The sequence below is a fragment of the Balaenoptera physalus genome, assembly GCF_965194825.1.
Source record: "Balaenoptera physalus genome assembly, chromosome: 11".
Lineage (NCBI taxonomy): Eukaryota > Metazoa > Chordata > Mammalia > Artiodactyla > Balaenopteridae > Balaenoptera > Balaenoptera physalus.
This window is the reverse complement of record NC_138896.1, coordinates 36,180,520-36,196,358: the sequence shown is the minus strand read 5'-3', so window position 1 is coordinate 36,196,358 and position 15,839 is coordinate 36,180,520. Positions and strand designations below refer to the sequence as shown.

Below are 15,839 nucleotides of genomic sequence, written 5' to 3'. Positions count from 1 at the left end.
TGGCGCCCTGAAATGGCAGCTTTAGTCGCTTGGGGGATCTGACCCACTTGTCCTCGGGAATCTGGAAGCCTTCTCCAGGGCAGTGGAAGAGGGCTGGGAGGGGGGCTGTCGGAGGCCCCGTGCCTCTGCACTCTAGTGAAGGGTGGATGGAGTCCAGGGTGCGCGGCGGTCACCGTGGACTTTGTCCTGAGCTGGGCTCCCTCACAGATATGGAGTCTGGTGGGTGCCAGGGCAGGAGCAACCAAGAAACCACATCCTGCCCTTGGATGCCTTGCTCTGAGGAAAAGCAGGCTGCTCCTTAGCTGCGCCTGCCCCTGAACAGATGCTTCTGTGTGCGTGTGAGATAGAGAGGTACAGCGATACAGAGGTACAAAGATGCAGGACTGAGACAGGTAGAGAGAGAGACAGAGAGAGAGGGACCAGGGGGAGAGGGGTGTGGGCTGTATGAACCCCTATTTCTCCTCTGTACTTGTATGTGACCCTCTGTGTGACAGCCTGCCTGTGAGTCCCCGTGTATGAAACATCTCAGCATGTCATTGTGTGTCTGACAGTGTGTATGTGTTTGTGACTCCAAGTGTGATACTGCATCTATGGGAAGGTCTGTGTGTGTATGAGAGAGAGACATCTTAGTGTGTGAATGAGTGTCTGCCAGTGTGTTTCTGTGTGTGGATGAGAAAAGTGTGCTTGTGACAGAATGTGTGTCTGTTTCTCTGTATCTATGCATGTGACAGTGTGACTTGAGTATATGTCAGTCAAGGGGTGTGTGTGTGTGTGTGTGTGTACCTGACAGTCTATGTGTTCATGTGTGGGAGAGAGACTCCATGTCATGTCTTAGTATGTAAGCATGTGCTCCACACACGTGTGATAATGTGTGTGACAGTGTATCCATGGGAGGGGTCTGGTGCACGTGAGAATGTGTGTGTGGTCTTCCTTTCCCTGCCCTTCTGCTCATGTATCTGGAGTCTATAAGGAAAAAAAATGAGGCCAAGAGCCCGGGGTCCAGCAGCACCATCCCTCCAGGTCTCAGAGGGCCTCGGGGATGGTTGGGCTCTGGAAGTTGGGCAGAGAAGAAGGAGGCAGGGGTCCTGGGAGGAGCTGCAGGGAAGATGCAGGGCTGCATCTGTTGGGAGGCGCCAGAGTTGTCATTGGAGCCCTCTTTTTCCTTTGGGGAGGCCCTCTCCCATTTTTCCCACCTTAGTGGCCTCTCTTTCCTCCTTCCCCTCAATCAAAAAGGTTCCCAGAAAAGGAAAGAATCTGATGCACTGAGAAATGAAACTGCCGGAGGAATTCTTCACATTAGCAGCCAGTGTTTGGAGAAGGCGTGCCGTCCTAGGGTGTTGGAAAGCCCCTCACCCTCTCCACATCCTTCTCTTCCTGCTCTTCTTCCTTAGAACATTGCTCACTCGTACAGGGCTGGATAATTCCTAAAGGTTTTCACTACTTTATCTTGCTGGATCTGTACAGGAACTCTTTGAAAAGAACGATATGCCCATTTTACAGATAAGGAAACTGAGGTCCCAGAAGATTAAAATTTGTCTCATCAGTCCCACGTTAACAGACAGAGCTGGAATTTAAACCAAGGACGTGTCTCTCTGTCCAGTACTCTCTCCTGCCCACCACTCCTTCCTGGCATCTTCTTTGTCACCTCCTGCTTCCTCCCCAAACACCTGAATCTGAGAGACACCCTCTCCTAACTGTAAACTCCGCCCCAGGCATTGTCCCCATTTGCCTTCACCCCCCCCATCAGAGAACTCCCATGAAGCCTGGTGAGTCCTGATTCTAAAAACTGCCAAGCTGCCCTCACCCTGGTCCGCTGGGCCCCCCACTGCTGCCCTGGTCTCCCGGCCAGCTCTGCTGCCTCTGAGGGGCAGGGGCCTCCACCACTGCATCCTCCCCACCACTTACCACCCCCAGCCCCTCCTCACCAGGCCTGGAGCGGGGACTCACGTCACAGGAGGATGAAATGGGGCGGAGGCTGGTGGGCAGGGCCTTGCCCCTCCTCACAGTTCCTTGCCCTCGGGCATGGAGGCTTTGCTAATGGCTATGTTGCAGCTGGAAGATGCCACAAATTAAGCAGAATGATCGGTCCTTGGCCGGAAAATATGTTCCTTTCCTCCTGCTGGGAGTTTTTTGATCCCAGAAATGAGGGAGGGGTGGGACCCGGACTCCCCAGGAAGTCTGGCTGCCCTGTCTGCTCTGTCCTCTCCTGTCAAGAGCAGAAATCGAAGACAGCTGCCGTTGGCTGTGGATTTTCCACGTGCCAGGCGCCCTTCTAAGCATTAACTCACTTAATGCTCACGGGGAGGTAGGGACTATTGTTATTCCCAATTTGTGCAGGTGTGAGCTCAGGCTGGAAGTTAAAACTCTTGCACAAGGTCACAAACTTAATTTATGGGAGAGCCAGGATCAGGCCTGGCTCTGAGCCCAAAGCCAGGGCTATTCAAACTTCTCTGTGTAACTGTGTTCCCCTGAGCCCCTGGGCCCTGCTGCACCGGGTGACCCCAGCCTTGTTCCAGACCGGAGCCTCAAATCTGTCCCAGGTCCTGCCTACTGCTCTCTCCCTGGCCCAGAAAATTCTCCTGAACATTAGTGCAAGGCTGTCTTCTGCTTGCTCACCAGAGCACCGACGTCCCCACTTCTGCCCCTTCGTTCCTGCTGGGTCCTCCTGCTGAAATGCCCACCCTCTGCCCTTGCTGGGCCCCGTCTCTCCCTACCCCCCTTCCCTCCGCCAACCCCAGCTCCCAGTCCCCGGCGTCCCTCAGGGCTCTCAAGTCTGCACCGAGCCCTGCCCCAGCCGTTCCCTGAGCACTTTCACCGCCGCCTTCTCTGCTGTGTCCTGAAGAGCATTTGCTCCCACCCCACCCCCGAGTAGCCTGGGAACTCTCTAAGGCCAGGGCTCTGGCCTTCATCTTTGCGCTCCCCATGTCCCCCGAGTCCGTCCCCCCACCCAGAGCCTGGCACAGTATTACTTCCATAAACGCCAGGTGGGGAGAGGCCAGAGGTCTGGTAGTTTGTGTCTTTGGGCAGGCGGGTGCGGTGAGCAGTATTTGGAGAACTTCAGCTGGGGCAGGAGGCAGACGGTGGACCCCTATTGTCAGGAAGCTATCTGAGGGGGGGACACAACCCCTGTTCTTAAGGAGCCCCAGCCTGAGGGCGACACAGCCCTGCCCTCAGGGAGCCCCCGTCTGAAGATAGTTTCTTTTTTTTTTTTTTTTTTTCTGGATTTGGAGACAGATTATACCTAATCTAGGGAGCCAGGTGCAAGGGCATGAAACCAATCAGGCCCTGACCTTTTTTTTTTAAATTATTTGCACCTTTAATTATTATTTATTTATTTATTTGGCTGTGTTGGGTCTTCGTTTCTGTGCGAGGGCTTTCTCTAGCTGCGGCAAGCGGGGGCCACTCTTCATCGTGGTGCGCGGGCCTCTCACTGTCGCGGCCTCTCCCGTTGCGGAGCACAGGCTCCAGACGCGCAGGCTCAGTAGTTGTGGCTCACGGGCCCAGTTGCTCCGTGGCATGTGGGATCTTCCCAGACCAGGGCTCAAACCCGTGTCCCCTGCATTAGCAGGCAGATTCTCAACCACTGCGCCACCAGGGAAGCCCTGAAGATAGTTTCTTGCCCGGGGCTCTGCTCCGAGCAGGTGACAGGGCTGCCTCTGTCTCGAAGCTCTCTGGGGTGCTGCTGGCCAGGCTGGCCCTCCTGGTGCTGTCCTTTGCCTTTATCCCCACCCTGAGACTTCTGGTTCCCGTGGGCTTCCCAGTCCCCGCTCCCTGCCCCAGACACACCTTCTGCCCCAGTTCCCAGCAGCGACCTTGCTTGCTGCCTGCTTTCCTCCTAGAGAGATCAGGTGGGATTTCTCCCTGGTCTCCCTGCCCTGACCACCAGCAGCTGCTGCATTCCGTGGAGGAGAAGGAAAGCGGGTAGGGGTCGGGGGCGTGGATCCACCAGGACTGGCGCTAGTGAAAACTGTGCTGACCCCTCAGTTGTAGCTAAAACTGAGACTGCCTTCGCTGTTGGGTTTGATTCCTTATTTATTTGTTTAAAAAATACACTTGACCTTTGCGCTCAGAAGAGCACTGTCTTTTAAGTAGCTCTGCCTGTGGCCTCAGCACACTCACTCCAGGACTGTCCCCTTGCTTGTCAAGCAAGCTTTGTCCCCTCCCTAGGGCTTCCTGTGCCACCAGGGATGAGCCCAAGACAACCTGTGTCTTTATGGGAAGTGTCTTATAAGCCCCAACGCAGCTTAAATCTGGGCAGAATTACCCAGAAATCAGATCCAGTGTACTTAGGGCACCACCCATCAAGGGTGGTGCAAGCTCCCAAAATGAAGCTGTTTTAATTTCAGCACGCATGTATATTTTTGTGATTTCAAAAAGTGAAATTTTGTTTTAAATTATGTATAGGTCCTAAATTTTGTACAAGGGGCTCCCTGGTCATTTGTGTGTCTGCAGGCTCTAAAGGAGGAATATTTATAATCTTAAGCCTGTTCAGGAAAAAATACAAATAAAAAGGAAACATAGTGCCCAGACATATCTAAAGAAGTACACTAAAATGTCTGGACATGGATAATTCTCACTTGGGTGTATCTGCTTGGGTCTCAGCTAAAAAGCCAGTTCTGTTACCTTATCTACTCACAGAGAGGAGGACCCCTCCCATTGCAGACCCAATCTCTGTGTTCTGGAACTTTTCTGACCCCTTCACCCCATGTCCTCAGGACTTCTCCTGCAGTTGATAGAGCTGAATATTTGATCTGTGTTGTTATGCTACAAGGAGATGGTGGGGGTCATGTTGACCTCCCAGGTAACATGACTGCATTTTGCAGGAGGGATGCTAGTGGGCGGCATTACCAGCACTGAATCCCACCTCAGCCCACACCTGCCACTGCTCCGTCACAGTCACTGATCTGGGAGACTCCAGGTCCTAGCCTTAGCTCTGCTCCTTGGGGTGCTGTGTGACCTTGACTGAGCCCCTCTCCCACTCTGGGCCTGCGTGTTGCCTTCAAGACAGGTGGACGAAAGTGTGAGAACCTTGCAGGAAGGCTGACTGGGTGCTGGAAAGGAGCCCGTGGCAGTCACAAAGCCCAGGGCCCTCAGGAACTCTCTCTGCTGGGTGAGGGCAGATGAAACCATGAATGAGACACACGCCCAGCCGGTGGCCCTTCCCCCACTCACCCCCAACAGTGTCCTTTCAGTAGCCACTGGCTGGACATTTACTACACCCCAGGCTATGCCCTGGGAGGGATAAAGATATAAAAACATCCACCTGGAGCCCCTCTTTGTGTTGTCACCCCCTTTCAGAGATGGCCAAAGCCTGTGGAGTTTGGGGCTCTAAGGTCCCCTGGAGATCAAGAAACCAAGTGTGTGTGTGGGGGGATTGGGCATAAAAGAGAGGTCGGTTGGACCTAAGGGGCCCCCTTTTCTTTCTTCTCCCCAGGGTGCCACCGTGTCCCTCTCGGAGACAGTGGAGAAATGGCGAGAATACCGACGCCAGTGCCAGCGCTTCCTGACCGAGGCTCCGCCCCCAGCCACAGGTGAGTGCACCCAACCAGCTCCCCATGGCGCTGGGAGGTCCCACGCCTGGCTGGGCATCATTTGCCTCTCTAGGACCCCTCATCCACCCTATGCCTTGGGGTGCGGCCTCGTTGCTGCTGTGTCCCCCCTCGCCCCTGACTGGGGCCCCTCAGGAGCAGACACCTGGCCTTTCTATTCTGCCTCCTCCTCAGCACTTCCCGGCCTGTGCCAGGGCAGGAGGCCCAACCCACGTACTTAGAGTAATGAATGTTTAGGGGGAGTGACATAGAGAATGGACTTGAGGACACGGGGAGCGGGAAGGGTAAGCTGGGACGAAGTGAGAGAGTGGCGTGGACATATATACACTACCAAATGTAAAATAGATAGCTAGTGGGAAGCAGCCGCATAGCACAGGGAGATCAGCTCGGTGCTTTGTGTCCACCTAGAGGGGTGGGATAGGGAGGGTGGGAGGGAGACGCAAGAGGGAGGGGATATGGGGATATATGTATACGTATAGCTGATTCACTTTGTTATACAGCAGAAACTAACACAACATTGTAAAGCAATTATACTCCAATAAAGATGTTAAAAAAAAGAAAAAAAAAGAGCAGAGGATTGATAGGCCTGTGTTCCAGTCCTGAGCTGCAGTCATGACCCAGTCACCTGAGGAGGGTTATCTTAGCCTGGAGAGCTACCGTCCCCCTCATCCGTGGTGTGTAATTTAATAACAGGCCCACGAGGATCATTTATTGAGCACTTACTATGCTCAGTTATCTATGCTAGCTGTGCTGTTTGTCCCCACAAAGCCCTGTGGGCTGGGGATCAACCCCATTTTCCAGGTGAGAAAGCAGAGAACTTAAGTACTTTGCTCCAAGTCCCACTGCTGATAAGTGGCACCTGCTGGGTGAGAATATGCTGGGTGGGTAGGAAGCCTCAGTGGAGGTGAGCCGAGCACAGGTTTCTGCCGGGCACCCTCTCTGGTGGGGAACTTGGGGGGAAGTGCCCCGGCCAGCCTGGGACTCAGATGCCATCGTCCCGCTGCACCAGGCCTGTTCTGCAACCGGACCTTCGATGACTATGCCTGCTGGCCGGATGGGCCGCCGGGCTCCTTCGTGAACGTCAGCTGCCCCTGGTACCTGCCCTGGGCCAGCAGCGGTGAGTCCCCTGCCCCGCCCGGGGTGGGAGTGAAGTTGGCGCGGGGTTCGTGCTGCCTCCTTTCCCCTGAGACACAGCCTCCCGGCTCCAGGAGGTCTTTGGGCCTCCTCGTGGTGGTCTGCCTTTCTTTCCTTGGGGGTGGGGAGCAGTAGGGGGTGGCATCAGGTGTAACCTGGGCCTGAGGCCCGTCCTGGCAGGTGGGGTCTGCGGGGAAATCATGGCGTCTGACTTAAGAAAGAAATGAGCGCACCCTCCTGCATCAGGAAAGGAGTCAGGTAGGAACAGTTCCTGGGGGTTCAGTGTGGGGTGGGGTTACTCAGAGGTGTCATTGCTCTGATGCGTGCGTGTGTGTGTGTGTGTGTGTGTGTGTGTGTGTGTAATGTGTGTGTTTGTAGGTGCCGCCCACCTGGTAGTGGCCTGTAGCCACCTCCTGACTCTTCAGGGATTCACTGCTCAGATGAACCCAGAAGGGAGTAGTGATCGGGGCCTTGGTGAAGTTGCCCCCCAAGCCCTCCCCGGCTCACTCCTGTCTGCAGGGGACAGCCTGCACTGGGGAAGGTGTAACTCTTTGGAGTACAGAGATCTACAGAGGCTGCAGGGGGAGCTCTGACTGGAGGGGGAGTTAATGTGCCCCCCGACACCCACCCACCTGTCCCAGGCACCAGGGAGGCTAACAGGAGACAAGCGCCCTCGCCTCAAAGAGCCCACAGTCTCAGGAAGGGAGAAAGGGTACTGCTTTATAATAATGATGTTAAGTACCTGCTATGTGCCCAGTCCTGCCCTAAAAGCCGAGTATTCATTTAATCTTTACAACTGCCCCGTGGGTATGCTTGTTTTGTACAGATAGGGAAACTGAGGCCCCAGAAAGTTTAAGTCACTCGCTCCAGATGACGTGGTAAATGGCAGGGCCAGGATTTGAAGCCAGCTGGTGCTCTTAATTACAGTGCACTGAAGGGGCCTGAGACCAAGCAGAAACTGGCCCAGAAGCAAGTGTGAGACTGAGGTCATACTCTGGGAAGCTAGAGGGCTTCCTGGGAGAGGCAGCCCCTTAGTGGAACATCAGGGCACCTGGCAGGGCCCGGTGTGAGCTTCACCTCAGAACACAGGACTGGAGTCAGATGAAGCCCAGGCAGGAGTCCTGAGGAGACTCTCTCCTGCTGTTCCCTCCCAGTATACCCACCCCACCCTGAGGTGCACGGGGAGAGCCTGGGCCTGGAAAGAGGCAGGCACCCGCGTAAGACACAGAGCGGATCAGTGCCCTTCACGCAGCATTTCCGCGGCCAGCTGTAAGCACTTTACACACCTACGCTCATTTAATCCTCACAACAACCCTGCGAGGCAAGCACTCTGGTGACCCTCCCCTTTTACAGAGGAGGAAACTGAGGCACAGAGATGCTAAGTGACTTTTCCAAGCTCACACAGCGAGTGAGTAGCAGACCCAGGAATAAGCCGAGGAGTCTGATTTAGAGTAAGCATGTTTCCCTGCAACACCAGGCTTCCTCCAGCGTGCGGGCACGTATGTGTGCATGTGTGTGTGTTCCTGTGCACGTGGCTCTGGGCATGGGGACAGGCGAGTGGCCTGGGCCTCTGCTGGCTGGGCACACCCCGAGGGAGGGCAGTGAGCTGCCTGCCCTCTCCCTGGAGTTGAAAAACTTGAGTTGTACAATCTTATGGTTCTGCCTGAGGCTGCTCTGAGTGGCTGTGTGAGCTTGAGTGAATTTCTAGACCTCTCTGTGCCTCAGCTTGCCGTGTGGGAGATGGGATAAAGCCAGGTGATGGGGGTGTTGGGAGGATTGTAGGTTCTTGAAAAATGGTTGCTGTTAATTTCTTCCACCTGCCTGACTTACCTCGCCCACTTCCCGCAATACGCACACTTTCCTTGCTCCCCAGTGGTTTGGGACTGGCTGCCTGTCCAGCTGGGGCCGGGCCTCTAGACCCCAGGGAGCCAGGCGCAGGACAGGGCCCATCACTCAGCACTAAGCTGCCCCCAGCTCTGCCTGCCGCTCGCGGCTCCATCCATCACCTTTAATTTTATTTGAGCAGGAAATAGGTCCTGGTGGTGCCCGTTTATGAGCGAACACGGTTTTATTGCTTTCTCCGTGAAGATAACGGCCACTGTGCAGGCCCCTTGCCAGCCCCCGCCCCCCTCCCCTGACTCACCAAGCTAATTCACTCCCTTTGCTGACACATGGGATCACAGACTCTGCCTCCCTCTCCCCTCTCTCTGAGTTAGGGACCTGCAGAGACACCCACCGTGGGCTCCTGCAGCATAATTGCTGTCTCTGGGCTGTCCTGGCTGTTCTCCTTGGCAGAAGCTGGCACTAGGGGCTTCCCTCACCCCCTCCCAGAGCATGGGGGAGCAGGAAGGGGACAGTTCTGGAACTTTCTTGGGCTGATCAAGGGGGTAGACTGTGGAAAAACGTCATAGTGGGAGTTTGAAGTGGGGAGAAGCAAGGGGGACAGGTCTCAGGCAGGGTCCTGGCAGAAAACACACTCAGCTGGGAATCTGTAAAGAATTTAATGGAGGGGCCACTTCAGAGGCTGGGCAGGGTTAAGGGGCCAAAAAGGTACATAAAGCGCCAAGGACCACAACAGTGGTCCCTAGATCCAAGTGCTTTAGCATCCCTAGACCCAAGTGGGGCAGGAACAGCTGGAGGTCGTGGTGATGGAGAGGCCACCAGCAGGTCAGGGCCTTGGCCACAGAGGGGCAAAGCCACTGCCAGAACCTCAGAATCAAGGCAAGAAGGGAGCAAGGGAGAAATACCCCAGCCTCTCTCTCCTTCCGCCCTCCTACCTTCTGCTGGTGCCTCCCAGTGGCCAAACCCAGCGGAGGGCAAAGCACCCAAGCGATGCTGTCCACAGGGGTCAGCCTTCTGGGGTGCAGAGCAGGGCAGAGGAATGAGTGACTAGAGAAAGAATTAAATTCAGAACAATTCCCCGGGGCAGGTCTGTGTCAGGAGCTGGGGATGTCAGTGAGACCTTAGGGGTGTGTGAGTATGTGGGCGTTGGGGAGAAGGGGTGACCTTCCCCATGGGGCTGAAGAGGTCAGCTCAGGGGCCTGGGAAGTGGTGCTGAGGGAGGTCAGAGCCACCTCTTCTGCCTGGGGTGTGGCACCAGGAAGGCTTCCAGAGGGAGGTGATATCGGGGCCAGGCCTGGAAGAACAGGCAGATGGAGAAGGGGGAAAGAGTGCCCTCCAGGGAGGGAGGATGTCAGACTCAGAGATGGGGCCAGGCCAGGCCTCAGAACTATACAGTGTCCCAGGGAAGCCAGCCAAGTCCTTGAATTCTGACCCCTCTAATTCAGAATTGGGGATTGCACAGGGAGGGTGGGAACAGGTGAGTCAAGGAAGGAAGGTGTTCAAAGGAGATGCCTTGCGTCCACAAGATTTTCTCTGTAAACCAGAAGGCTGGAGTGGCTTCAGAGAGCCTGTTGCCACCCAAGGGCCCTCCAGCAGCCTTGTTTAACCACAAACAGCTGATCTGCTCATTACAAATCATTCCAGTCTCATTAGCTGCACCCTCTCCTGATCCCTACATGTTAGCTTGGTTCTAATTATAGGAGAGTCATAAAATGTTTTAAAAATTGTCTATAACTCACAATTCTTGGAAACTCTGACAGGTGCCTCCCTTGAGCTTTTACAGCAGGCTGGGGTTGCTAGAGGGAAACTGAGGCCCCAGCTTGGCCCTGGAGGAGCTCCGGCTGAGGTGGTGTCCTAAGCTCCAGCCCGCCCCCAGTGAAGGGGTACTCTTTTGAGGAATTGGTGGGGGCGGGGGGGTGGCAGCAGGTCTTTCACTGTGACTCTGTTTTGAAGACCAACCAGGTACCAGGCACTTCACATGCTTTATCTCCTAATCCTCACACCACAGACCTGGGAAGTTATATGGTTCCCATTTTACAGATGAGGAAGCTGAGACATGGGGAGGTCTGCCCAAGGTCCCATAGCTGGTTGAGGGCAGAACCAGGATTGACCTTGAGTCTGTCGTTCAGAACCCGAGCTCCTTCTCCTAGGCCGTGATGTGATGCGTTGCCCCTCACCCCCACTCCAAGTGGACACCTTCAATTCGAGCCCTGCCTTTGACCCTCATTCCAGCACTCTGGGGAGGGCCTATGACTGCCCGCTTTGAATCTTGGCTTCCCGGCCCAGGAGATGGGGCCCAGGAGTCCGTGCTGGCCATTGCTGTTGCCAGGATGCAGGAGCTAATGGATTCATGAGTGGCTCTCCACAGCCCTGTGTGCCCGCGTCCACGTGGAAGGGCGGCTGTTAGCTTGATTACAGACGCCGCTGCGGTTTCCGGGAGGGGAAGTGTTTAATTGGGGGTTTTAGTTCCAGCACCAGGGTCTGACTTAATGAAATATCCCTAGGCCTCCTGGCATGCGGCCGGCTGCTTCCTGGTGTTGACAAGACCAGAACCAAGCCTCTGGCTATGATTTATCAGCAGCACCTGGGCCAGATAAAGCTGGGCTGATAAGCCGGGCTGTGCCCAGACCCACCCCATCTCCAGCCAAGATGGGCACCTGGGGACCACAACCTGGCCAGGAACCAGCCCTGGCTTTTCATATTTGCTGCTAATGAAGGATAATTGACAGACGCACTCACATAGGCTCACTGAGCTTCGTAGGGACGCAGTGATCTCTTGACACTGTGCCAGTAACACATACATCTGTGCACACATTGCCTCCTTACCCTCCCAGCTTGCCCTGAGCAGAGGGCCCAGGAGTGGCAGGGTGCCGGGGGCCCAAACTGGCAAGAGGACCTGCTGGGAGGATGCTGAATGTTGGCAAATCCAAGCCTGGAGGAAGGGCAGATAAATGGCACATGGCCATTGTGGACTGTTAGCAGTGAATTTGGCTGCTGACTTTTGGCCTCTGGAGGCCAAGAGCTGAGGGCTGCAATCTTGATTCTGCCGCTTCCTGGCTGGATGACCTTGGGCAAGTCACTTGGCCTCTCAGAGGCTCAGTTGCTTCATCTGTAAAGTGGGATTTGCTGTGCCTACCTTGTAAGGTGGTCGTGATGTTCAAAGGTGTCAGGCATACAGCAGGTGTTCAAAACCTGATATCTGTGAGTGAGCAGCCTGCAGAGAGGGTTCAAAAGGAGCATGTAGGAAGGAAAACATCAATTTGAGTGCCTCCTGTATGCCAGACCCTGTGCCAGCTGTGGCAAGTGGCTGTTACTAGGGTCACACTGCTGTGGGCTGCGTCCTGGGTACATGGTGCTTCGACAGTTTGGGCCCCTTTGCGATGTCCTCTCCCTTCCCCCTGGCCCCTCTGCCTCCTCTTTTCTCCCCATTTCCTGCCATCTAAACGGGTTTCCAGAGAAGGTTCTGATATCTGTCTCACTCTCCATGGAGTCAGGCCAGATCCCCATCACTGCTCTGGGGTCATCGACTCCTGAAGTCTGGTTTTGCTCTTACATCAGAAGACTCAACCCCTGGTGAAGAATTCCAGGCATCCACGCAGCAGATAAGAGAGACATTTGGGGGCCCTTCTAGTTGCTTAAGTCAGACCTGGTACCTCCCCTTCTCTGCCTTTGGCCTTTCCTGATTTTGTTCATAAATGCGTCAGGGGGCTATTGGGACACTGCTCCTCCCGCTGCCCGAAGTCCCATCATTAGATTTTCAGGCTTTTGTTCCTCTTCCTGGGGAAGTCTCTTAAAATGCAGTTTCTTCTAGAAGCAGTGATGCCGCAAGCTGACTCACCCCACAGTATTACCAGATAACTTCTGTCTCCTGAAGCGGGTCAGGGTCTCTGAAAGGGAGTGGAGAAAGGGGAGAGTGAGCCGGGAGCCAGGGACCGGCTCAGGGAGGACAAGGGTCCCACTGGCAGGCCCTGCAGGTGCCTGACCGTGCGGGCAGAGAGCTGTCCCTGGCCCCTAGAGTGAAGGTGTCCTGGCATATGGCAGCAGTGGGCAGGCTGATGGTTTGTGATCTGTGAAATACAGCCCCGTCCTAGATGGTGCGTCCGTTCCCGGCCCTGGTGCTGTGGGCACTGGGGTTGATGCTGCTGCCGTCAGGCGCTCATGTTAATGATTCTCTGCCACAGACCTGTCCTTACTGCTGCCTCTCCACCTGGAAACTTCTGAGCAGCCACTGCCAGCCAGGGCCTCGCGGCTTCTCCGTGCTCCCTCCTTCACGCTGAGCCTTCTTCCCACAGCTGGGAGGCTGGTCTTTAAAATCTTTTGCCCTTTGGAATTTTTAAATCTTTTAAAATTCGTCCTGGCTCCAGCTCCCCTCCTTGATCCCCCTGTGCTAAATCTCTCCCCACTTTTGTCCCCAGTTTCCTGGCCCTGGGGTCAGACTTACATTTCCTCTCAGACACAGGTAATCCCCTGTCCCCTCTTGTGATCTCCCTGCAAACTTGGGGCCACAAGCCACCCCCCTCCCTGGGTAGGTGGAGAGTGAGGCACGGCAGGGTGGTCGCCTCAGCGCCAGGTGCCCAGGCGGGATGTGAGTGGACACAGGGACATCCCACCCCCAGCTCTGCTGGGCCTGTGTTTGATCTCTCTCGGTTTGCATTTATGTTATTCCTTTCTGCATTTTTTGGTTTTTGTTTTCTGTGAGAGTCTTGATTCTCTGAAGCCAGGGACTGTGCTTCCTTCCTCCTTCAGACTGGGAGCTCCTTGAGGCCAGGGGCTGGATGTCTCCCCACTCTCAGACTGGGAGGTCTCCAAGGACAGTCTCCATCTCCAGCTACTTGGAGCTACTTGAAGGGAAGAGCTGGTCTTCCCTCCCCCCACCACTACCCCTTTGAACAGAGGGTCTCTAAGGGCTATGTCTCTGCCATTGACTATGTATTCCTTTTAAATCAGGTGATCTTTGAGAATAGGACTGGGTCTCCTCCATCAGGTTAGAACTTCTTAAGGGCAGGGCTGTGTCTCCCCTCAGACCGGGGCTCCCTGAGGATGGGGCTGGGTCTCCTTCTTTCTCTCAAGAGCTCTATGCCCACTTTGTTCCTGGGGTCTGCTCTGCCCAAGAAGGTGGGGCCTGAGTTCTGTGAATCAGCAGTCTCAGAGGGTGGCTGTGGGTCTGTTGGGGCCACTGCTCGTCAGCACCAAACCTTGTCCGTACCACGATTTGAGGCAAGGGTGTGGAAATGGGCTAGCGTGGTCTCATCTCTATAGTGTGAATTCATCAAGCTGCATTCCAGGGTGGCTGAGAGGAAAGGCTGAGGGTGGGCCAAACAGGCACATGGCAGGAGAGGAAGGCCCGAGTGTGTGTGTGTGTGTGTGTGTATGTGTGTGTGTGTGTGTGTGTGTGTGTGTAGAGGGGTCAGTTCTGGGGCAGCTGGGGTGGCCCCCAGGGTGGAGAGGGGTGAGGGGCAGGTGGCCTTGGGCCGAGGCTCAGCTCCTGCGTGTCTCCGCCCCAGTGCTGCAGGGTCACGTGTACCGGTTCTGCACCACCGATGGCCTGTGGCTGCACAAGGACAACTCGAGCCTGCCCTGGAGGGACCTGTCTGAGTGCGAGGAGTCCAAGCGAGGGGACCGAGTGAGTTGAGCCGGCGAACTAGTGGGCAGCAGGGTGCCAGCTTCATGGGAGCAGGGACCTGGGCATCTGGCGAGTTGGTCTGTGGCCATCTGCCCATCCCCCTGCCTCTCGGGCTTTGCACACCATGCTTTCTGGACAGAGGTGGTGTGCATTCACCTCTCCGGCCTTGGAACAGGGCCCTAGAAATCCGAGGACCATCACCATAGGTTATTCTCTTTCTTAGTTCCAGGATCCCAGTGGGGCTGAGTTGGGGCCCCACCTCTGCCCCTGTCCTGTGGGAAAGAAGAATGTGGGAGAGGAGGGTTGTGGGCCACCCCTTGTACACTGTGTCCCCCGTGTGCACACAGAACTCCCCGGAGCAGCAGCTCCTGTCCCTTTACATCATCTACACGGTGGGCTACGCACTCTCCTTCTCTGCATTGGTCATCGCCTCAGCCATCCTCCTGGGCTTCAGGTAAGGGGGCTGCTTCAGCCTTACCTGCTGTTCAGTCCCCAAATGGAAGAGGGGGCACCAAGCCGAAGCAGCAATGCAGCAGGTTCCTCTCCTAAGAGATGTCCAGAGAACCCACACCATAGACTATGAGGCTGAAAACACAGGCTACGACACTGTGTACTTAGTCTAATCTGTACTGTGTAAATGTGTGCGTATAATACTGCAAAAAAGGAAAAACAAACACTACACATGCACACACAAAGCACATGCCCCACACCTTAACAGTGGGTGATAAGAGTAGGGGAGGTCCTCTCTGGTGAGCATATGTAACAAATCATTGGGAATTCAGTGTGATTTTAGACAAGACCTCAGGGGGTTAGAGATTCTGCTCTCTTTGGAGCTTGTCAGCTCCCATGGAAAATTTCTTTCCTAGGTCTAACCTAGATGAGCCATTCCCTCCAGAGTACCAGGCTCTTCCCATGCCCTCTGCACTGATGGCGGTGGGCCAGGAGGGCTGGGTTCAAGGGCAGGAGGGATTCCGAGGGTAGGGAGCTCAGGACACCAGCCAGCAGGAACAGGAGAGGTGACATTCCTCCTGTGGTCCCCATGGCTTCTGGCACAGTCACGGCTGGGCACACAGTCAGTGCTTAATAAATGCACTCACTGAGAATGTTCTCCCCTTTTATTATGAAATGTTCAGAGATCTGAAAATACAGTGGCTGATACTATGATCACCTGTGCACACACACCATCCAGGCCAAGAACTAAAGCCCACCGCGTGGTTAAGCTTCCCCGAGTAATGCTCCCTCCTCACCAGAGGGAACCCCTGAGGGGCCACTTATAATTCCCACGCACCTCTCTATACTTTTACCACATTTCTAAGTATCTATACAAATATATAGTGTGGGGTTTGCATATTTTAATGGCATGTTGGACATATTCTTCAGCAGTTACTTTTGGCCTGACATTATGTTTTTGTGAGGTTCATTCACATTGATACAGGCAGTTCTGTTTCATTCATTTTAAGTGTCACTCCATTGTATGATATATTACAGTTTATTTATTTGTTATCCTTTTAATGGACATTTGAGGTGTTTCTCTTTTTTTTCTTCTCTGAATTATAAACCTTGCTACAATGAACATTCTTACTCATGACCCCTTGTGCATTTCTCCAGGGGCACATGCCTCTGAGTAGAATTGCCTGGTCTGAATACAGCGTGCTGTTGCAAGTTTATCAGGCGTTGTGAAGTTATTCTCC

At 54.7% G+C, this 15,839-nt stretch overlaps 1 protein-coding gene across 1 annotated transcript in view; it reads left to right on the top strand.

The window, feature by feature from the left end:
- The window catches only part of GLP1R (glucagon like peptide 1 receptor), a 32,568-nt gene that overhangs the window by 2,426 nt on the left and 14,303 nt on the right, over positions 1–15,839 (top strand). Inside the window, exons 2-5 of the mRNA XM_082412548.1 lie at positions 5,435–5,531; positions 6,559–6,666; positions 14,030–14,148; positions 14,496–14,602. Of these exons, the coding sequence (XP_082268674.1) occupies positions 5,435–5,531; positions 6,559–6,666; positions 14,030–14,148; positions 14,496–14,602 (431 nt within the window). The remainder of the gene's footprint in view (positions 1–5,434; positions 5,532–6,558; positions 6,667–14,029; positions 14,149–14,495; positions 14,603–15,839) is intronic.